Source organism: Phyllostomus discolor, chromosome 8, assembly GCF_004126475.2.
Source record: "Phyllostomus discolor isolate MPI-MPIP mPhyDis1 chromosome 8, mPhyDis1.pri.v3, whole genome shotgun sequence".
Taxonomy (NCBI): Eukaryota; Metazoa; Chordata; class Mammalia; order Chiroptera; family Phyllostomidae; genus Phyllostomus; species Phyllostomus discolor.
The window spans coordinates 113,833,265-113,856,142 of NC_040910.2; the positions used below are offsets into that span (position 1 = coordinate 113,833,265).

Here is a 22,878-nt window from a genome sequence, read left to right on the forward strand (position 1 = left end):
GGCTCTGACCACGCACAGGCCTCCAGGGCTGCCGGGCCTGGTCACGTCTGTCTGTCTGTCGTGCAGGATCTTCGCCAGCGGACCCGCCTCAACCCCACCTCGCTGACCAGCCCCGAGTGGTGGTGGCGGTCACAGAGACCTCTCGGCCCCGCGGGGAGCCGAGGGGAGCACGGGGCAGGGCCGCGTGGCGGGCGGTGTGCGCGGCCGCTCTCCGACGCCCGGGGACAGAGCCGCCACCCTGCCGCGGCCCTCAGACAGGAAGCAGGCTCGCGGTAAAGACAGGACGTTTATTCGGATTTTGTGCGACACTCAGCCCGCGAGCAAGGGCAGCCCGCAGCACCCGGAGGTGGGAGGCCGGGGCCAGTCTGGGCAGCCACATGTCAGGACGGGCAGCACCAGCCCTCGCCCACGGGCCCCACAGCTGCGGGGCACCTGCCGTCTCGGGATGTGGAGGGGCGGCCACAGTCAGCTCGGTCTGGACAGGTTGGGAGCTGCGTCTGTGGCGGCAGAGACACCTCTGGGGAAGGACACAGGCCACGCACCCTCGGACCGCCCCTCTAGAGCCGGAGCTCCGGGACTGGGCCCCCCGCATGCCCTAGGGCCCCAGCGGCCCGGCCGGGCCTGGGTGGGCCCACCTGGCCGGGAGGCCGGCGGGCGCTGGGGAGCGCTCAGGCCTCCTCCCGGGCCCCCGGCCACTGTTTGATCTGGCGGCTGTGCACCACCCGCAGAGCACCCCCGGCAGCCTGCCGGAGCCGGGCGTCGAGGGCGCCATGGAGGTCGCCGGCCTGCACGTCGGACAGCGGGTGGAAGCTGATGATGAGCCCCTGTCCGGGGGCCGGCCCGCCGCCCTCGCGGGCAGCCACATCCCGCCGTCGCCTCCGGAGGTCGGCGCCGACCTGCACTTTCAGGTCTCGGTTGGGCTTGGCGTCGTCCGGCTTCAGAGCTCCGGGCGCAGCCTGTTCGGGCCTGACCTCGGGGTCCGGCCTCGGCCCGGGCGCGTGGGTGGCAGCGTCCTCCCTGGGAGCGGGCACTCGGTCCCCACCGAGGGCGTCCTGTCTTGCCCCTGGGTGGCCTCCCTGGGCCCTGGCAGAGACGGCCGGGCGTTCCGACCTCCAGGACTCGGCCCGGGCCCCCAGCGCTGCCCCTCCCGACCTGCTGGGCAGGCCTGTCGGCCTCTGGTCTCGGCCCCCGTGCTGGGGCTCCACGCCAGGGTCCCCAGCCTTGGCCCCCGCTGCCCCTGCGCCGGCGGCCTCTGGCGCGTGGGCCCCAGCGGCCGCTCCCTCCTTTCCAGGCTTGTCCTTCTCCTGGGAGCCTCGGCCGCCAGCGCCCCGACTCTGCCCGGGGTGGTCCCGGGCGTCTCGCCTCTCTGGACCCCCAAGCGCCCCCGCGAGGTCTGATTCTGGGGCGCGCTCCTGCACCGCAGCCCCCTGCGGCTCAGCGCCGGCGCCCTGGCCCTGCCGGCCTTCCCTCGGCTCGGCCCGGGCTCCCTGCCGCTCGGGGTGGAGCACCCCAGGACGGCCCGCTGGGGCTCCGCCTTCGGCCCCCCTGGGGTCCTCCGGGGGGCGCTGGCTGTGTCCCTGGGGCAGAGCCGGCGGCTGCTCCGGGGCCCCGGGCTCAGGCTCCACGGGCCGCAGAGGGGGATGCGCCACCGTCCCCACGTCGCGGGCCTCCTGCTCCTTCCTCCGCGGTGCCGCCGCCCCAGGCTCGGCCTGCGCGTCCACTGCAAGGGAAGACGCCGGCTCAGCGCAGAACCGGGCGAAGCCACCGACACCAGGACTGAAAAAGGAACCAACTGGCCAGCAGTTCAGAAGCGGGCACCACTCGAGTCGCCAGTGGGGACAGAGGCCTCCCCAGCCCCGCCCTCCTCTGTTTGGCCCCGCCCCCTCTGGGCCCTGCCCCCTCCCGGCCCCACCCTCCCAGTTCGGCCAAGCCCCCTCCGCCCCCTCTGCCCCCGCCCCGGTGCACTTGCCCTCCTCCCCGTCCTGCCGCTGCTGGTGGATCTCCTTGTGCTGCTCCTCGATCACGGCCAGCAGCTTCTCCTGCTGGTCCAGGAGGCGCTTCTGCTGCACCTGCTGCTCCTTGATCACCTGCAGCAGGACGGCGTGGTCCAGCATCTCCGCCCTGCCGGCTTCTGGGGGTCGGAACACACGGAGGGAGCCTGTGTGGGGCCGCCGCGAGGACACCGGAGCCCCTGCCAGGGTCCTCCCCGGGACACCCTGCCGGCCCTTCTGGGGTCCCTGCCGGTCAGCGCAGCGTCCAGGGCGGGGGCCTCCCGGCGCCACGCACGGGGCAGTGGCTGCGGCACCTGGTAGTCCCGGGGCCCTAAGTCGCGCCCTGGGCACCCGCCGGAGCGGCACCCGCGTGGCCCGCGCCGGCCAGTCTCCGCTAGAGTGCATTCTGCAAGGGAACGCTGGCGCCCACAGACCCCCCCTCCGAGGGGGGTTGAACACGAGCAGCACCGTCCCGCCTTCCCCGAGAGACAGTGGCCGGGCCTTCTGAGGACAAGGCCCCCCCCCAGCATGTGTGGTCCCCACGCGGCTCCTCGGCCCGCCCCCAGGCCAGGGCGGCAGGCCCCGCACGTGCGGGAGGAGGAAGGGGGGGCGAGCCGAGGGAAAGGCCGGGCGGCAGGTGTGGCCGGGCCCTGCTGCCCCGTTGCCCGGAGCCCTGTGCGGGTGTGGCCCGGGCGCCGCGGCACCTGCAGCGGCTGGGCAGGGCCAGGGAGCCATCTGCCTCCCGCGCTCCGGCCCTGGGCCGGCGGCCGGCTGTGGGACGCCCGGGTGTGGAACACCCGTGACGCCCGAGTCTCAGCAGCGAGACGCCGTGGGGACGTTGTGGCTGGGCGGGCCACATGCGCACGTCGGAGGAAAAAGACATGTGCCAGAGGGAGAGCCCACCACCCAGTGACGGCCCCGCCTGCTGGGCATGCACACAGGACACGCTGGCTCGTCCTCCCAACGGTGACCTCTGACCTGTGGCCTGCCAGAAGAGGGCAGGGTCAGCCTCCTCCCAGGCACCCGCCTGCACACCCTGAGGTCCCCAGGACTACGAGCAAAGCCAGGGCCGTGGGCGGGGCCAGCGGTCGGCACCCCTCCCCCCCGACTAGGAGGCACATGGCACCGTCCCCACAAGTTTCCAACTGGCCACCTCCGACACACGCCACCCTGTCTGCTGGCACCGCGGCCTCGTGAACGCACACTGGTCGGTGGCTCAGGGACGGCCCCGTGTGCGGCCAGCTCCCCCATCCCCAGGCAGGCCGGGCCCCGCCCCACTGGCCCCTCGGAGGGCCAGCCCGGCACCGACACCAGGACAGACACAGAACCCAGTAGGGTGACGGCCCGGGTGCCACCGGGACTATGGGGACCAGCCGCACACGCGGGGCATCTGCTGTCAGGCCGTGCACACAGTGGGGCTGCACGCAGCAGCCTCACCCCTTCTCCCAGGTGTGGCCTGATGTGGCCAGCGCCTGCAGCCTGTCCTCCAGTGACCGTGGGGCCACCGCAGGGCCCCGGAGGACCCCGACCGAGGGGCAGGGCCCACCGTGAGCACCAGCCCGACCTCGGGTCGCCGGCCCTCCACACACGTGCCTGCTGCTGGGGTGCCCGCCCCTCGGTCCGTACCTGCGACCATCTTTTGGATTTCGGCTGCTCGTCCCGTGGGGAAGCGCGAGGAGGAAAGGCAGGAAAGGAAACCATGAGAGTGCTCTTCAGGGAGAGGAAGCCAGAGGGTCCCACGGGCTTAGGCAGCAGGTCCCGAGCACGGCGGCCGGCGAGCACAGGGGCACGGAGCCGGGGACCGCGGACCGAGAGCCACAGGCGGCATCACTGCAGCAGCCCCGAGTCAGGATACCCCGCCCCCCACACCCTGGGCGGCCGGTCGGCCCCGGGGTCCCGCTGGGAGGCGGGTCCCCTCGGTCCCCACGCACAGGGACACAGGGCTGCCCCTCCCACACGGCCACCCAATGAAGCAAGTGCGAGAGCTCAGCCTGGGTGACAGGGCCCTGGAGCCAGTGGGCCGCCAGGGAAATCAGGGCCAGCTGGGGAGTGCCACCGGAGTGCCACCGGCTCCAACCATGGGGGGGGTGCCTGGCAGGCGCGGCTGCGAGGGGGTGCAGAGCCGGCAGCTGGAACCCGCCCTCGCTGGGCAGCAGGGTTCACAGCGAGTCTCGCTCGCTCACTGGAGAGAAGAGGCGGGAGGAGCTCTCCTTTTGGGTGGGTGGTAGGTCTTCACCGTGGTGACAGAAGTGTCCCCTTGGACTGCCCCCAGCTAAGGGGCGTGGCACCAGCCCGCCCCCACTGGTCAGGAAGACCTCCAGGTCTTGGAGTGCAGACGCCCCATCCCAACGGCCCGGCCCCTGCTGCGGACAGGCCTCGCCTAGAACCTTCCGCGTCTGCCCCGAGACACAGCGACAGGGCTTTGGGGGGCGTGGGGAGATGGAAGAGCTGCCTGAAGCCTTTCCGCTGCAGAAAACCGGGGAGCCCGGGACCGGGGCGGCCCAGACAGGGCCCCAGACACGACAGGCACCTGAGACTCCTTCCAGGCAGCCGGCGGCCCGCGGTCTGGAAGGAAGGGGCGGCCATCCCCCGGGAGTACGCAGTGAGAAGGCAGATCCCTTACCCTCCAACTTGCTGCCAGCGTGCTCTCCGGCCTGTCCCTCTGCGAGGTCTCCGGCCTGTCCCTCCGAGTTCCTCTGGCCTCGGGGCTCTGCTGGCTGCCCAGCCCCGGGAGCCGGCTTCCCACCTGCACGCACAGTGGAGACACCGGTTCGCAGGAAGCGCAGAAGGAGGGGGGCAGCAGGAGGCAGAGGGGGAGCAGGAGGCACCCCGCACACAGCCCTTCCCTCCCGTTGCGCAGCCCACGTGCGGCCCAACGGTGGCCAGGGAAGGGATGAACAGTGTTTAACGGCCTCCTGGGCCCTGGCAGCGGGCCAGCGTCCACCCCAAGGCAGTCACCAGCCGGCACCCAGCAGTGTGGAGCCCGTCAGCACTTGGTTCCCATGGGTGCCCAGACACACGGGAGCGGAGTGGCACCGGGCGTCCTGTGGTCTGGGGACGGCTGCGCCACACCCGTCACGGTGGCTGCCGAGCCACCGGATCTGCCCCTGCAGCCACAGAGAGGCTGCCACCCACAAAGGCCAGCCGTGTGAGAGGAGAGGGTCCTGGGCGGTCACCCCCAGGCCCACGCAGGAGGGGGGGAACCTCTCCTGAGGGCCCAGCCGGCACTCACCAGGCTCCCTGTCCGCCGCCGGCTTGCCTGCGGCCCCCATGGCCAGGTCTGGCATCGGGACGCCGTCTGCTCTGTCCTGGGCGCCTGCCTCCGGGGCATCCGGCCCCTCGGGGAGCCCTGCCGGGGGCGCTGGGTGCAGACCCCCGCCGCCCGGCCTCTCGTCCTTCTCCTCCGCGGGCTGCGCGGCCAGCTGCCCGTGCCCCTCTGCGGCCTGCTGGGGCTCCACGGCCCCCACGGCCCCCACGGCCTGGGCCTGCCCGCGCCTCTCCCGCTCCGGGTCCAGCAGGGGCAGCGCCACCTGGCCCTTGGCCCCAGGAGCCGCTCCGTCCACGTGCGGACGCACGTCCTCCTCCGGTCCTTCTCGGTCTTGGCCTTCGTCCACCATCACCTTGTCGTGCGGGACGGGGGGCTCGTGGCGGTGGGCCTCGCCCACAGGTGCCGCCACACCTGGGAAGACACGGGGGGCGTGTTGGGGAGCGGGGAGAGGATGGCCCAGCCTCTGTCCCGGGGCCTGTGACCCGAGTCCCAGGCCCGACAGCAGGCGCCAGGACGGCAGCCGCCCCGTCCCGCAGACCTGACAGCCGTCCAGCCGAGGGCTGACGCTGCCTCCAGGAAACCACAGGACGGGCAGCTGCGAACCAGCTGCTTTGGCGGGACAACCCCCGAGCCACAGCAGCCGGGAGGCAGAAAGGACCGGAACGTGGGCAAGGCCAAGGTGAGAGAGACCCGCAGCCCCGGGGGCCCCCCTCCCCACGCACCCCCAGCCCCCCGCACGCCCCCCACCTTGCCCAGGCCGGTCCAGCTGCGCCGCCTCCTGCTTCTCCGGGGCGCCCTCCCGTGGGGGCAGGTCCACGGGGCCCTTGATCTGCGCCTGCTCCGCCTCGTCCTTCTCCCGCGGCGGCTGCGGCTCATCTCGTCCGTCTGCGGCCGCGGCCGCGCCCGGGTCCTGGCCTGCGGCACAGACCGGCCACTGAGGGGCGCTCCCACGCGGCCGCCCACCCCACCCGTCAGCACGGGCCCACGCCAGTTCCCAGGACTCGGTCACGCTCCCCAGCCGAACGGCAGAGCCCAAGCCGTTGGCTTTCCCTGCTCCGTCGTTAGCAGCTCAGCAGCACAGAAAACTGTCATTTTTCACGTGCATTCATAACAAAAACACGTCAAGATGAAACTCACACCTAACTGGTGCAGAAGAGGAGCACTCCCTGCAACACTGGCCGTCACCACCAGATGGCAGCACGGACCCGCCCTGGACAGCCAGGAGCAACACCAGTGCACCCACCACCCGGTGGGTGCGGGGCGCAGGCTGGGCGGGGCCGTGACGGGAGGGGGCAGGGGCTGGACACCCGGGAACTGTGATTCTAGCGGCCTGCCTGAAGCGAGGCCCCCCAGACCGTCCGGCAGCCTCCCCGGCCCGGACTCCGCACTCCAGAGCCGCCCGCAGGTGAGGGCCACACTCCTCCCTGGGAACCCTCTGCCAGCAACGCCTCCCGGGCGCCACAAAACGGGCATGAAACTTCCAACCAGTAACCGAGCACAGCCCTCGCTCCGCCTGCCCGGCGTGCGACGGGACCTGGCCGTGGGTTGTGAAAGACAGGAAACAGCCCCGTGAGGCTGGCAGGGAGACCCCGTGACAGGGGGGCCGTGGGGATGGGCTGTGGGGGAGCCCCGCTCTGGCCCCCTCTCTCCTCTAAGGCTGGCAGCCGGCGGGGCTCGGGAGCGGCCAGCAGAGGGCGCCCTGCACCAGCACAAAGCCCTGGCCCCGGTGAGCACCGGCCAGCTCAGGGGTCCTCCAGGCCATCACTTCCAGGACTTGCAGCAGCCCCTGGTCCAGGTAACCAGGCGCACAGGTTCCGAGTCTGTGCCCCCTCCTGCCAGGCCTCGGTGGGTCCCACCACCTGCCTGGGGCAGTCCAGGCAGTCGGTTGGCGACCTTCCCGCACACCCAGAGCGGTGGCAGCAGCGAGGGGCACACACGGAGGTGCCTCGGGCCGGGAGGTCCCGGGAGATAGCAGGGCGACGGCCAGTGACCCGTCAGGGCCCTCCCCCGGGGCCTGGCGAGGCGTCAGCAGCTGCCTAGGGCCCGAGAGGGTGGGCAGGGGCACGTGCGTCCGGGCGCTGTCCACCGGCGTGGGGGCCGCGTGCCGGTCCCACGCATCCCCGGGAGGGCAGGACCCCCGGTCACTCTCAGGGCCAGCGTGGGGCCCTGCGGCACGTCGGTGCCATCCCGCCACTGAGACGTCACAGACCCGCAGCCCCGCCCCGCTGCGGCGAGGCCGCCCATCAGTTACGGGGGGCTGAGAGGGGGCGGGGGAGGCGACAAGCCCAGAGCACTCCAGACGAACTCGTGTGGCTCTGAGAGCCGTGTGTCCTGCTGCAGCCTCGGGGGGCAAACGGGAACCGGCGCTCCAGGTGAGCCAGCCGCGCCTCCAGGGCAGGACGTAGCCACTGGGGCGCAGGACAGGAGACCCCCCCACCAGACCTGCCACGGCTGGCTCGGGGGGGGGTGAGGGGGGAGACCGGTGCCCAAGTCCAGCTCGGCCAGGGCTGCCCCCCCCCCCCCACGGGCTGACATGCCCAGCAAGGGCCCCGCCAGGCGGACGCAGCTGAGGGAGGTGCAAGGGGCGTCACCGCCGCTGTCCAGGCGACACCCGGCCGAAACGTGCCGGCCCCGGGCTGACGAGCGGGAGCGATGCCCACAGACCGACTCCCCAGGGATGCGGGGGTCCCGGCCCTGCTGTCCTGTCCACTGCCCGTCCCCTGCATGCAGGTGGCCGCCCCCCGCCCCTCCCTCCCCCAAACGGAACGGACGCAGCTGGGCAGGTGAGGCCACCTGGACCGGCCACCTGCACTCTCAGGTCCCCGAGGGGCCGGGGCGGGGCCTACCTGAGAGCCGCGTACCTGGGAGCTGGGCCGCCTCCGCCTTCGCCACTCCCTCGGCCTCTGCACGCCGGCCGCCAGGGGCTTCCTTCCCCACGTCCAAGTCCACAGGGACCTCCTCGCTCACAGACAGGGTGGTGAGCGTGCTGACCACCAGGATGCCCAGGCCGACCCAGAGCACCACCTGCACGACACAAAGACCCGAGGGCAAGGGGGGACGTGAGCCCAGGCCTCGCCTCCCCAGAGAGGCAGGCGGCCGGACAGCAGAACCCCCCCCCCCCCCACCGAGCACAGCAGGAGGGCTGGGGCAGCGCGGGTCTGAGAGCGGCAGGAAACAGTGACCCCCGGCCTCGGGTGAGCCAGGGCCCCCCGTCCCACGGCCTCGCGCGGCACAGCGGGAGACAGGGCACGCGGCACCAGCAGACGAGGAGCAGAGCATAAACACTTAACGTGCTGGCTTCACCCAAAAGGTAGCGGAAAGAAAAACACCAAAAAAGAACAGATGGGAGAAATAAAAAACAAAGAGTGAGACGGAAGCTTTAACCCCCCAAATCAGTAATCACATCGGCGGTGAACAGTCCTCGATGCTCCTGCCCACAGGCTGGACGGACACAAGGCAGGACGCCGCCAGCCCCACGCCGTCCTGAGAGACACGCCTCACCAGAGAGGCGCAGCGAGATCAGAGGGAGTGCAAGGGAGAAGCTACATCGTGCAAACACAGACCCCAAACAAAGCTGCGTTAGCTACAATGTATCCGAGGAGGCCGACTCCAGGAGAGAAGCATTTCCGAAGATGAAAAGGGGCGCTTCGCAGGAAAAAGCGTCCGTTTAATGAGACACAAGCGTCCTAAACCCGTTCACTCCCGGTCACTGGGCTTCCCAGTGGAAGGTAAAAAGCTGCAGAAGGAAATGGACCTGCCGTCGTCGCGACGGGAGTGGTCCTTCCGCTCCCAGAACCACAAACGGAAAGACTCAGGAGCCAGGGAGCGCACGGGAGTGCGAACACCCCGGCCGTGAACGGGGCTGACCCCCACGCTGCTCCCAGCAGGTGCGGACCACCTCCTGGCAAGGCGAGCGCCCACCAGGGGACCACGGGCCAGGCCACCAGGCGGGTCTCAGCCGACGACACGGGGCTGAAGTCCAGTGTGTGTCCCCCACCCACACCCTGGAGACACTCGCAGGAGACCCCCCAGAGCAGGCGAAGGAGCCGCAGGGCCGAGAGGCCACTGTGGCCTGGGGGGGCCGCCAACCCTGCCTCCCCTGGGGTGTGCGGCCCCTCGTCCGGCCGACGGGCCGTCTCAGGGGAAGCTGACCGGCCGACTGAAGGCCCGGTCAACGGCGTGAGGCCCGCAGCAGGCAAGGCGTCCCGGAGGACAGAGGGTGGACGGCTTCTGCTGCCCGGCACCGAGGCTCGGAGGACGGCCTGGCCCGACACGAGCCCATGCCGGCCCACGGTGGGCCGCAGGGGTGAGGCGCCCTGGGGACGCAGTGCCGGCCAATCGGAGCCCCGGACCCCGGACCGCCTCACGCCGACCAAGTGCGCAGGCTGCAAACGAGGACGGGAGACGTTCCTGCCAAGTCCGACAGGAGACCGTCGTCGGGGCCGGGGGGGGGGGGCACAGGCAGAGACGCCGTCAGCCTCGCAGGAGCGGCACCCCGCGGAAGAGAAGGCCTGGAGAGCGGGAGGACACCACGGCCGGCACCCGCAGGTGAGAGGGAGCCAGGCAGGGCGCGGGAAGGCAGGAGGAGGCGGGGTGAGAGGAAACCACCACGTTCCTGCAGGGAGAGTCGCCCTGCGTCCAGGATCCTAAACGCCCCCAAGTCAACGAGGAAGGACCGACCACAAGGTTGACTCCCCAGTCCAGGAGACCCCACAGGCGGGCAGGGGCACGGCGGGCCCCACCTCCCCAGCCACGCGGGGACCGCTCTCCGCACACCCACCGGAAGGCCGGGGCCCATAGAGGGTGCGGCAGGGGCACAAGCCCTGGAGCCCTGGCACGGTGGGACCCACGTAGGACACCAGAGGAAGCTCAGCAAATGCACTGAGTCCGGGCAGACAGCACCCCAGGCCCAGAATTGGCCCCCGCAGGGAATGGCCAACGACAGGCGTGCACCGGGGGGCCCTGGGGCGGCCCCCCGCCTAGGACCCGGCCCCATGCACGTCACCCAGCAGCGAACGCGGGCGGACTGCCTGCCCCAGCCCAGCCTGGGCAGCCCAGCTGAGCGCAGACCCGACCCCAGGAAGACAGACACACGCATGCACGTGCACACGGTGAGACCCCGTCCACGCCGCCGGACGGGCAGCGTCGCCCCAGGGCGCCGGCAGACAGATACGGGCGCCTGCTCGGCCCGCAGACACGGCGCCGCCCGTTCCAGAAGCTCCGGCAGACGCGCCCCCACACACGGCGGCACGCTCCCCCGGCGCCCCTGGCCGCCGCAGCAGGAGGCGGGAGGGGCGGCCCCACCAGAGGTCCCAGCAGGATGGCGGGGGCCTCCAGGGTGTGACCCACAGACAGGGCAGTCCCCACACGGACACACCCGGGGAGCAGGTGTTCGCGCTGGGTGCTGCTGAGGAAGCCGGGCCCACGGGACTGGTCCCAGGAGCCCCAAGACGGCGGGCCCCACCCCGAGGCCGGCGCGCTCACCTGGGAGAAGAGCGTGCTCTTGTGGACCCTCCTGTAGATCAGGGCCGGGCAGATGAAGCAGATGAGGCTCCCCATGGTGGCGCCCGTGAGGCCCAGGATCGTCTCCACTGGGGGCGAGAGCGCCGGGAGGGGTGAGCGCCCGGGGGCTCCGGGAGGGGTCTGCCCGTCCCCTGGACGCTCGGACTGCGCAGGCTCAGCAGCCGGGGTTGGGGGGGGCCTGCGACTGCTCCCTCCCGCTGTGGCGTCTGTGCCTCAGTTTCCTCACTGACCCAGCCCCGACCCTCCCTGGGGCAGAACCGCCGCTCCGACTGCTCCCAGAAGCCAGCCCAGGGAGGCTTCCCCAGGGCTCACCTTTGACCCCTGCCCCCACCCCTGGGGGCGGCTCCAGGCCAACCCCCTGCCCTGCTGCCCAGTGAGTGACCGGGCAGGGGCGTCCTGGGACGTGGGCGGAAGCCAGGAGGGCAGGGGCCCCAGGCTGTGACCTGGGGCGGGCGCACACAGTCCGTCCCACTCGGCGCCCGGCGGCAGCAGTGAGCCCTGTCTGTCCAGGGGCCTCGGGCAGAGCCCAGGCCACCAGGGGGTGGCAGCAAGGGGCCGCTGTCGGGCCGCTGCCCGCCCGGGCCGGGTCTCTGCCCAGCGCCAGCGCAGGCCCCTGGAGCGGCCGCGTTCGCCCAGGCCTTTCTCCGCACCCGAGAGGCAGGCCGAGCGTCCCGGGGCTCTTCAGGGGACCGGAGGGAGGGCGGGCCGCCCCGAGCCCCGGCGGCCGCCCACCACAGCGAGGCCGCGGCGCGGGAGGGCACCGCCAGCGGCCGGGGCGGCCCCACTCACCGTTGGGGATCAGGATGCCGCCGACCATGGTCCCGAACACCACCGCGAGCGTGAGCGCCTTGAAGCGCAGGGGCGGCATGTAGCCCCCGGCGGCGAAGGTCCCGTCCTTCTGCTGCGCGGGCGGGAACGAGACGAGAGGCCTTGAGACGCCGGGGCCCACGCTCCCCTCCGGGCCGTCCGCTCGGGGCTCTGCGCGGGGGGGGGCCCCCGGCCACGGGTCGTGCCCGCCACCGCCCTCCGAGGGACCGAGGGCCACATCAGGCCTGGCCTGGTGCCTGCCACCCGCAGCCAGCAAGGGGCAAACTGGCCCGGGCGGGCAGCCCATCCTCTGGGGCTTGGCCTCCGAGTGGGACGCCATCTCTGGTGGCAGGACCCGTGGGAGGCGGCGCGGACCACGTGGGCATGTTCCGGCTGTCCTGGGGCCGGGGCGTCCCACCCTCCCCAGTCTGGCTGTCACCCCCGGTCCCGCAGCCTCTGTACCACACACTGGCCTGGGCAAGTCAGGTGGGACCTGTGTGGCCACCGGGAGTCCCTGCTGACGCCTCGGACCAGGTGCCCGGACCTCGGGCCAGTGACGGGACAGCCGCCACACAGAGGGGAGCCGCGGGCCGGGCCGAGTGGACACTGGGCCGGCCCACACGCGTGAGCTGGTCCCTGTTTGCTCTGGCGCTGTCGCCTTCCTCCCGGGTTGGGTTAAAAAGCCCAAGAGAAGGTTTCCCTGTAACTGAACCCTCTTCACGTTTAGCTCGGAAAGCTCGCCACCGCCGCCCAGGACGTTACAAACGAGCAAAGGCACCAGCAGAGAAGGGCATGGAGCCCGGGGAAGCGTGGGCCCCCGCGGTGCCGCCCCCTCCCCCGCGCTGCCGCCCCCTCCCCCGTGCCGCCACCCGCGGCGCCCCACCTGGTGCTCGAAGAGCAGGGTGTTCAGGGCCTGCCTGCAGGGCAGGATCATCATGGGGAAGCCCACGGCCACGGACATCATGAAGCCGGCGCGGACCATCTGCGTCACCAGGTTGGAGGGGAAGTGCATCAGCACGTTGCCGGCGATGGCCTCGGTGAAGCTCACGTAGCCGAAGAACCCCACCTGCCGAGGACGGGGCGGGGGCGGTGAGCCGGGCTGCCCCGCGCGGCCCGCCTCCCAGCTCGCAGACGGTCCCCCCCACCCCCAGGGACGGGCGGGCACCGGAGGTGCGGCCCCGCACGGCTCCACGGGGGTGGCGGGCGCTGAGCAACCGGAGCTGCTGCGTGGTGAGCGCGACGGCGCCGCGGCCCTCCTGCCCTGCCCGCGGAGAGCGGGTCTCAACGTGGTCTGAAACCTCAGCCTGGCTCTGGGCACGAGCCCACCCCCGCCCCGTGTCGGAGACACCTGCTGGCCCGAGCCGCCCAGACCGTCCGTGGACACGAGAACGCCACAGCCGCAGGGCTCGGGGGGGCAGCCTCGGGGTATTTACGACTCCGCCTGCGTGTCGCAGGCTGTCCCCGGCTGGGGGGGTGGGCCAGGGCCCAGGCAGCGCCACCCGTCACGGAGCAGCCCCTGGACAGGCCACCGAGACCACCAGGGCGGCCCGGAGTGGGGGTGTGGGACAGGCCCACCTACAGCGCTGGGCTGGGGACGCTGGGCAGGGGACTGTGGGACACTGCAGGAAGGGGGGGGCCCCTACCAGGACGTAGAAGAGGGTCACCACGTGGAGGGAGGAGGCAAAGATGGAGCTCATGGTCTTCACCGAGGGCTCGTCCAGGCTGTCGTACGTGGGCAGGACCTGGCTGCGGGGGAACAGGGGGCTGCATAGAGCGGGCTCCAGGGACAGGCACGCCCGCCCGGGTGGTCAGCCCTGGGGCCCCAGCCAGAGTCTCTGACACCCCCCACCCCCACCCCTACCCCCACTTGACACTCTGTGACTCGGAGCCAGGACACTGCCCCGGGGAGGGTGCAGGGAGCTGCCCCCCCACCACTCCCTGCAAACAGGACAAGAGCCTCGGAGCGAAGCCCTCGCCCACTGCAGCAGGGGCGGGGCCGGGCGGGGACCGCATGTTCTGGGGGGGGGCGGGGGGGCAGGAAGCGGTGCGGAGCGCTGCTGCCAGAGGACTGGAAAGTCAAACAAACACGAGCTGCCTGGACGCCCGCCCGCACCCGCGCCTGCGCCCGGCAGCGCTCAGAGCCCCGAGGACGGGACGCAGGAGATGACAGGAGAACGGCTCCTGTCCCCGGCCTGCCCCGGCCCAGCCACACAGGGCTGCGGGCGGGGTTGGGACCTGTCCGCCCGGGGTTCCCGAGGAAAGAGGGGGACACGGAGGAGGTAGGGGGCCGCCCCAGGAGGAGGGAGCTGCACCGGGGCCGTCTACACAGGAAGCGGGGCCGACGCCGTGCTGACAGTGGCTGCTCTGTGGTCCCAACAGGGCTCAGAGACGCAGCCTCAAGGCCGCCGGGAGGAGGTGCGCCAGGACAGGCCGACGGAGGTGAGTGGGTAAGCCCAGCGGTGTGCAGAGCCGACCCCACACTGCCTTTGCAGAGTGCGGCAGAAACTGGGAGGGCACGGGAGGGCACGCTGTGTCTGCCTCAGAGCAGGCAGAGAGGACAGGGCGGAGACCCGCTGCCGGGAGCTGACACCCACCCCCACTCCTGCGAGCAGGCCCGTGCCGCCGGGAGATGACCGGGCCCTGCAGGGGAAGCAGCTCGAACGCCTGGTGCCAGCCAGGCCCTGGGGCTCCAGCAGCGCCCCCACGGGGGAGCCCAGCCTGGGGAGGGCACGGAAAAGCCCCGCCCCGGGGGCTGCGGACCCCGTGGGAAAGGGCTGCACAAGGGCAGGCAGGGAAAGCCCAGGCACCGCCACATCCCTATCGAGCCCACGCCCCAGGGACCCCTGATGGCGGGAGCCCCAGACCCCCACAGCGAGGCCCGCCTCACAGTCCACCTCGCCAAGCGGCCCCCACGACCCAGTTCACCCAAGTCACGGGGAGCTTTCCCCACGCAGCCCCGAGCACGCTCTTCCTGCCCGAGGCACAGGCCCGGGCCCCCACGCCCCCGGGCGCTGCTGGCTGGGCACCCCAGCACTCCCTGACTGGAAGGAAGTAGAGGCCTGGCCGTCCCCACGACGAGGAGACCAGCCTCCCAGGCAGGGTGGGTGTGCATGCACAGGATGAGTGTGTCTGATGCCGTGCCGGTCTGCGGCGGGCGCCAGCGTGCCCGAGAGCGGGACAGGAGTGGGGAGCCGCTCTGCCCGCGCCCGCAGCCCGATGGTCTTTTCCCGCCCGCACCGGCTTCACACGTCTCTTCCGGGAGGGGGGCTGGCTCTCGCCGCTGGCGGCGAAGGCGGTGCTGCTGGGGCCCTGGAAGTGGGCCGGGCCGCGCCCGCGGGGCTGCGCGCCAGGGGAAGGCGCGAACGCTCACAGGCCCCGGCAGCGTCCCGGAGGCAGCCTGCAGGCGGTGTCTGTGCAACTCCTCTCTCATGTTCTCACGCAGCCGGCTCAGCGCTGGCAAGTGCCTGGGGCGCCGCGATCGGCTGGCTGGGGCTGCTCCCGCGCACCAGCCAGCTCCTCCCGTGGGGGCCCGGCACACTGGGTGCTCTCGCCAGCAGTGCCGGCGACGGGTCGCGAGAGAAGCTGGCTTCTCTGCACAAAGGGTGTGTGGAGACGGAGCGGCCCCCTCCACGAGGGCGGGGGGCAGACGGGGGGCGGGTGGGGGTCACGACGGAACGGGACACGATTCCCGCGGCCTGTGCTGGGCCTCTGAAGAGAGCGGGCGAGGCCTGGGACCAGTGTCCGACCCCCGCCCCCTCCCCCACAGAACAGAGCCCCCCAGGCCCGGGAGTGGGCGGTACTTACGACTGGCAGGCGAAGGACATGCCGAAGATGGGGATGCAGCGGAAGACGCCCTCCCAGCGGACGTAGCTGACCCGCTGCATCCACTGCCCACTGAAGAGGCCGTGCTTGAACGAGGACAGCAGGACCTGTGTGAGGAGGTGGAGGAGGCAGAGCTGGGGGACCAGCCGGCCCTGCTCCCCATCTCGGCCCGCACGCATCCGCGCAACAAGCCGGGGGCCGACAGCTGGAGGCTGGGGATGCGTGCCTCCCTGCTCCCTGTCCCTCACGGGCGGCTGGCCGGGAGCCGGCCGAGTGCTGCCGAGAGGAACACCCATCGCGGTGCCCGCCTGACGCTTGGGGCGGCGGCGGGGCAGGCGCCACTGAGCCCGGGCCGTGGGCAGCGAGACCCACCGCTGTGCCCACTCTGTTGCCTCAGGGAGGGGATGGGCCCCCCAGCTGGGCAGGCCATCCCCCAGCCCCATGGGGACAGGCTTGTGGACGGCAGTGGGTGGGCTGCCCCGTGGGCCAGCGCTCTCGCTGAGGGCTGCGGGAATGCACGCCGCTGCTCGGTCCTCGAAGGAAAGCCAACCGCAGAGCCTCCCGGGCTCCATCCCCAAGGACGCCTACGGGTGGGCATGCAGGGCCCAGGCCCCGGGGAATCTGTGCAGCCTCCGAGTGCGCAGCAGGATCCCAGTGTTCTGAGAACCCACTGCTCTTGGGACCCTCCTATCTGGTCACTTGGAAACGCTCACGTGGAAAACAATATCCTGGACTGCGAACCAGAGGGTTGCCGGTTCGATTCCCAGTCAGGGCACAGGCCTGGGTTGCAGGCCAGGTGCCCAGTAGGGGGTGTGAGAGGCAACCACACATGGATGTTTCTCTCCCTCTCTTTCTCCCTCCCTTCCCCGCTCTCTAAGAATAAATAGTCTTTAAAAAAAAAAAGAAAACAACATCCCCTGTGACCGTTCCTGGTGCTGTGACTCCACACGCCCACCTAGAACTGGCCCCGAACATGCGGTGCGGCCTCACCCTCCCTGCCCAGGGGCCCGGCGGAGGGCTCCCCCGCGGCACGGCCGGGCGGCGGCGCGCGGCACTCACCACGAGCAGGAAGGTCAGGTAGAAGAGCAGGGCCATGGCGCTGAAGGACTGGATGGAGGCCATGAGGTTGCGCTGCAGGCTCAGCGGCAGCACGATGCACAGCGAGACCCCGAACAGCAGCAGCGCCCGCACGGGGCCGGTCACCTGCGGGCCGAGCGCGGTCCTGGGCGGGCGCCGCCCGGGAGTCCCCTCCGCTCACCCCCCTCCCGGCACCCGGGCCAGGCCCCTCCGGCTCCCGCAGGGCTGAGGCGGGGACCTGAGTCGCGTCACAAGACAAAGCCGAGAAGACCCCAGACCCCGAGGGGCCCCTACCTGAAACCCGAACAGCCGCGCACAGAAGTTGGAGCCCAGGTCGCCGATGACCACGTAGAAGGCCACGCAGGTGCCCAGCATCAGCCCGATCATGCTGCGGGGAGGGAGGCGGGGCTGTACTGGCCGCGGGCGGAGCGCCTCAGCTGAGGACGGGCGCAGGCCGTGCTCTGTGCTGGTGGTCCCGGAGGGACACGGACACAACGCTGAGCCCGGCCAGGCGGCCGCGCTGCGTGAGAGCTGGGACTGCGCATGTTCCTGGGACCGGGCGTGTCTGCGAGCGCCACGGTTCACCGGGACCGACTATCACAGAGTAACACCCCGCTGTGCTGTTCTCTGTGGGGGTTCCCAGTCCCCTCCCCGCAGGAGCTCCCAAAGTCCTCGGGCACCTCGAGACTGCGCCGTGGCGTCAGGCAGGCCACAGGGCGGCCCACGACTGTCGGGAAGGGCGGCCCCAGAGCTGGGAGCCTGCGGGTGTGGCCTCCGGGCGGCTTTCTCCCCACAGAATTCGCTCCGGAGGGAATGGACACGTCCGACTCAGCACCGCCCCGACGCAGCCGTGTTCGGGGGTTCGGGGGTGGGGGCACCCCAGGGTTGGGAGCGGCCCCAGGAGCTCCCCATGGTGCGGGGGGTGGGGGGGAGCCCCACTGCACTCTGTTCCCAGGTTTAAGGGGTCCTGGTCTCCCTTTGTGAGGCCTGAGCAGGGCTGTGGCCTCAACACCCATCATGTTAAGCGTGCGGTAAATCGAGCGCCTGGATACGTGGCAAGTGCACATGCATCAGAAGCCAGAAGTCCCAGCCCAGCCCACATCGGAGGCACGAGCCATACCCCACCACTGGGGCCGCGCTCCCTGCCGGCCAGCCACAGCAGCGGGGGACGGAGGGGCCTCCCGCAGCGGGGCGCCGCCTACCTGGTCTCCACCAGCATCTTCCCGGCCTTCCCGTAGGCGTGGAACGCTAGTGCAAAACAGAGAGAGAACCCCGCTCAGCCCCACGGCCCCGGGGGGGGGGGGGAGGCGGCGTGCACGGGTGAGGACGTGCCGGGGCGAGGCGTGAACGGCAACCCCGAGACAGCCGGTGGGTCCGGCGCTGCCCAGGGGTCGGGGGCGTCTCATCACTGCGGTGCCACACTTCCCTCAGGCCCACGGTCGACAAGGGAGCCACGTAAAATAATAACAAAACAAGGAAAGACAGGCAGGTTGGTTTTTCACTCAAAAAACATTAAAAAAAAAAAAAGGAAAGAAAAAAACTGTCCCTGCAGCGTCACTGCTTCCCCGCACCGCAGGCCGGACGGAGGCCTGCCTGGGGGGAGCCTGCACCCCACACAGGTCCCTGCACGGGACGCCGGTCAAGGTCACACTGAGAACCTCAGACACGAGGAGCTCCAGACAGCGGACAGCGGCCCGAGGCCCCGCCGTCACCAGGGGGCCCGCCAGGCCTCTCGCAGGCGGCCGTGGGGCTGCACACACAGGACAGAGACGGGGGTCTGCGGGGGTCTGGGCACCGGGGAGGTGTGCTCCTGGCCGCCCCAGCCTCTTCCTTCTCCAAAAGGACGAGAGGCATCTACCACACACTCTAATGCCTAGAGAAAGTTCCAGAACACACCTGTGCCCTAGGCAGAGGGACGGGGCTCTCCGAAGCCAAAGGACCAACTTGGGAGGGGGCGTTTCTCCACCCAGAAAGACGCAGCTGGTCCCCAGAACAGCGGCCTGGGGCACTGGGGCCCCCCAGGTGCTGCCCATGCAGACAGGGGCCTGGCGTCCAGCCTCCCTTGTCTCCCCCCTTTCCTTCACGGGGGCCGCCCCCACACGCTCACACCACACCCCCCACACCCCACTACAGGCACCCCCACCCCTTTCTGGGCGTCAGCCCCTCAGCAACTGCCAACCCCAAGTCTCAGATACGAAGCATTGTATCAGCGCCCCCAGCCTCCTGCCTGGCACGGCGCCGGGAGGGCTGGGGGGCTGTGGCCTGCCCTCCGGTTCCTCTGGAGGTGACCACAACACCAGACCAGGGTGGTGGCAGGCTGAGCAGGGCCGCAGACGAGGTGGGCAGACAACCGGGGGCCTGGAGACCACACACATGGGGGCCCTGAGGGGCGGGCGGCACTCAGCTGGCGGGTCTGGGGCGCGAGGCCAGGCACCTGGCTGCCCGGAACTCCCAAACACTCACCCAGGCCCGCGTAGGTCCTCCGCTTGCTCAGGCTGGCAGCCTTCACCAGGAACATGCAGGACTGGTGCGTCATCCAGGAGCAGAACGCCAGCAGCAGGATCCCCAGGAAGATGCCGCACTAGCAGGCGGAGAGGAGGACAGAGGCTGACAATGCGAAGCTGCGCTGCCCTCTGCTCCCCGCACACCGACCACCGCGTCCCCGGAAGCCCCTCCGCCGCCTGCGTGTCCCTGGAGACGCCAGGCCCCAGCTCCGATTCACTCCCGTCCCTCGTACGGAAGGGACCAGTCCCTGGACGTGGGGGCCACATGCTCTGTCCAGGGACATCGGATCTGTGCGCGCCCTGAAGGAGCACCGGGACATCTCCTTCCCGCCCCGCCCCCCGCCCCCACATCTGAGTGCGCGCTCCGCGGCACCCCCCAGGTCTCTGCACACGCTGCCGTGCGCCGCCCCCGCCCCCAGCCACTGGGGCCGGCCACTGGGAGTGGTAAACACGTCGTGGACGGAAGAGATTAAAAATGACATTTGCGCCTTTCTTATAAGTTAAACACACACTCAACCGTCTGACCCAGGAACTGCACTCCCAGGTATTTACCCAAGAGGAAGCACAGCCCGTGCTCGTGCAGGGAAACCCGCGCACCAGCGCGTACAGCAGGCGTCTCTGCGGCCCAGAGGCAGGACCCCACACGGGCGTCCTGCGGGGACTGAAACTGCACTTCGGCCCCAGGACCCCGCTGTCTGCAGACACGGACGCGGCATCCGAGCCTGCGCACAGGCGTGCGCGGAAGAACACCAAACGGGCGGCGCCACGAGCCGGCCGAGGTCGGAGAAGAAACAGAGGGCGGCGCGCTCTGCGGCGGAACGCTTTACGGACATTAACACCGAACGCGCCGCGCAGTTCTATTCACCTGGAGTTCAAAAGCGGGCCTCCCTGCTCCCTGGTGCTGGCGGGCGATGGACCCTCGGGGGCAGGGGTGGACGGGGGGGGGGGGGGGGAGGGGCGTGGCAAGGCCATGTGCCCTAATGTGAGGGTTAGTGATATGTGCTTGATCATTTTATAAAAATTTATCAACACTGCCTCTAAAATGTGTGCACTTTTCTGTACGCACTGTCTACAGCAATAAAATATTAACTGTTTTAAAGTCTCCCTTCATTATATTTACTTATTTAATCCTCGCCCGAGGATACACTTACTGACATCAGAGGGAGGAGGAGAGAGAGAGAGACATTGACGTGAGAGAGAAACATCGACCGGTGTGGCCGCCCGTGTGCGCCCTGACCCGGGGTCGAACCCACAACCTTCTGGTGCACAGGATGACACTCCAACCAACCGAGTCACATCAGCCAGGGCAAAATGTTAACTTTTGGTTCGATTCCCAGCCAGGGTACATTCCTAGGTTGCAGGCCATAACCCCCAGCAACCGCACATTGATGTTTCTCTCTCTTTCTCCCTCTCTCTCTCTCTCTCTCTCTCTATCTCCCTCCCTTTCCTCCGTAAAAATAAATAAATAAAATCTTTTTTAAAAAGTGTTTAAAAAAATGTTAACTTTTTAGAAAGTACCAAAATTACTAAAACCACCCACCCACCCACAAAACGAAACTTCTAAAAACTGACATGCATGGCTGCCACACACACACAGAGAACGCCCCCCAAGCTGCTCGCTGGCCTCTCGCTGCGCTCCGGCCACGCGGCCACTGCCGGCCCTAACCCCACCTGGGCCTGGCCGTGTGTGAGTGCGCCGGCAGGCGCCTGTGCCCCCCAGGGCAGACGCTGAGGTCTGCGGGCGGCCACCTGGGCACCTCCCACGCGGGCACCCAGGCTGCGGGACCTGTGGGGCAGACCTGCCAACTACACCACCCAGAAGGCAGTTCTGTGCCGGGCACGGCGCAATGCACGCTGGGGCCTGTAGTCCTGCCAGGAACGCCCAGCCAGAGGCCGCCCAGGGGTGGGGGGGGGGGGGGCCTGGCCTCCCACCACTGCCCGCAAGCTGCCCTCCTCCTGCCCACACGCCCACCAGCCAAGTCAGACGGGCTCTCACACACACACAGGCTGCAGAGCTGGAGGTGGGGACCGAAAATCCCCAGATTAAAGCATTTCTTTTGCTAGTTTTTGAAGAGATTTTATTTTATTTATTTTTACAGAAAAGGAGGAAGAAAGAGAGAAAAACATCCGTGTGTGGTTGCCTCTCCCGCGTCCCCTAATGGGCACCTGGCCTGCAACCCAGGCGTGTGCCCTGACTGGGAATCGAACCGGCGACCCTTTGATTGACAGGCCGGCGCTCAGTCCACTGAGCCGCACCAGCCAGGGCTGTTCTGCTCTTTTTACTCAACAGACGCTAGGCATGAAAACTACAAAGTGTCTGTTCATCTAAAATTAAACTCCTGGGACCCGTTTTCAGTTTCAAAATATCCCCCTTAGTTTCATCTTTCATCTGCCTATGTGGCTTCGTCTGGTCAGACTGGTCTTGGCGGACGTGACAGCCGCCCGTCCTCCGGGGGGTCCCGGTCCTCAGCCGCCCTGACCCTCAGCCTCGTTCTGGTAGGACAGGGGGGACAGCGACCCCGCCCGGGGTGCACAGGGAGCTGAGAAGGGGGTCTTCAGGAAAGAAGTTACTGGATTTACAAAAGTACCAAGTGCCCGCGTATTTGTGGATTACGCAGAAGTCCAACGGATGCAGAAACGGTGCCTCTCTCTCCCGCGCTATTGCACGACGGCATGACGCTACTTTCCTAATGTCTCGGATTTGTTTCGAGTGTCTCATCTGCATGCCGCGAACTGTGCAGATCTAGAGTGTATACACCACGGCGACCTTTGTAACCAACTTGGAACCAGCGCCCCTGGCTCCCCGCCGGGGGACCCGACGCGCCCGCTGCTGCACGCCAGCGCAGCCGGGTCGGAGTGTGCAAGGATGCGGCGCTGACCCCGCGGGTCGCGCTGCGTCTCCCGGGGATCCCTGTGCGCTCCGTGTGAAGTTACGGAATGGGCGGACTGACAGCCTCCTCACCGAGCGACTCAGCCCGCAGACCCCCGCCCCCCCGGGCGCGGCCGCACAGCGCCCCCGCCCGGCCCTGGGCCCACCCGACCCGGGGCGCCGCGGCGGCGACCGCGGCCCGCTGCACTCACCTGTTTGAAGCAGAAGGGCATGGTGAGGACACTAACCCCTACTATGCTGTTCACTATGTTCATGATCAGCCCCCAGTTGGAGGCGGCGGCCGCCGTCATAGCACGGGGTCTGGGCCCGGGGGCCCGGAGGCCCGGGCCACCACTGGGCGCGAGGCCCTGACAGGGGCGGGCGGCTGCCTGGAGGAGGCGGCCTCGCGCGTAGGCGGCGGGGGCCGTCAACCTACACACCCCGCCAGGCCGCGCAGCCGCTTCAGGGCATCGTCTACCGCTCACTCGCTCCCGCGCACCGCCTCCGTGTCCCCGCGCCCAGACCCGGAAGAGCCGCCAGGTGCCAACCAAGCACACCTCCGCCCGGCTCCCCAGACCGCCGGCGGACACACTTCCGCCTTCCGCGGGCTCCTCCGCCCGGAAGTGACGGCACGGAGGCGGGGGCGTGGGAGCAGGAATGGGTGGGGCCTACTAGGGAACCGCGAGGCTCTTCGGAGGCGGGGCCTTGGGGGGCGGGGCCAGGAGAGTCGCAAGCCAATGAGCGACGGGCGCAGGCGTGTGGGCGGGCCCTTTGAGGGGCGGGGCCGGCCGGCCAGGGAGCTGTGCACCTGTGCAGAGCGCCGCGCCGGCCTCCCCGCGAGCTGGGCTCCTGAACGCCTCTTTGCAGGGGCTGGAGCTCTAGGGACTCGCCCGCAGAGCTCCCCTCCGGAACAGCAGTGGAGGGCAAGAGGGAGAGGGCCGCGCCGCGCCTTCCGGAGAGAAGCGGAGTTTCAAGGACTCATCTTGGCGATTACACCCCAGGACTGAAGTCGGAGGG

At 69.9% G+C, this 22,878-nt stretch overlaps 1 protein-coding gene across 6 annotated transcripts; it reads right to left on the reverse strand.

Moving 5' to 3' along the window:
• Window positions 1–301: 301 nt before the first annotated feature.
• SLC38A10 (solute carrier family 38 member 10) lies at window positions 302–22,476 on the reverse strand. 6 transcript variants are annotated; one of them, XM_036034247.1, is made up of 18 exons: window positions 22,074–22,476; window positions 18,952–19,069; window positions 17,691–17,736; window positions 16,783–16,876; window positions 16,471–16,614; window positions 15,394–15,518; window positions 13,233–13,335; window positions 12,473–12,655; window positions 11,572–11,683; window positions 10,744–10,850; window positions 8,106–8,283; window positions 6,007–6,174; window positions 5,224–5,670; window positions 4,615–4,737; window positions 3,618–3,641; window positions 1,970–2,131; window positions 622–1,720; window positions 302–577 (listed from the first exon to the last, which is right to left on the reverse strand). In XM_036034247.1, the coding sequence occupies exons 1-17, from the start codon at window positions 22,170–22,172 to the stop codon at window positions 669–671; spliced, it is 3,285 nt and encodes a 1,094-aa protein (XP_035890140.1). In that variant the 5' UTR covers window positions 22,173–22,476; the 3' UTR covers window positions 302–577; window positions 622–668. The 6 variants fall into 6 exon arrangements, with proteins under 6 accessions (XP_035890140.1, XP_035890141.1, XP_035890143.1 ...); XM_036034248.1 differs by lacking the exon at window positions 302–577 and having other exon boundaries at window positions 592–1,720; window positions 8,121–8,283; XM_036034250.1 differs by lacking the exon at window positions 302–577 and having other exon boundaries at window positions 592–1,720; window positions 5,251–5,670.
• Between the last annotated feature and the right edge of the window lie 402 nt (window positions 22,477–22,878).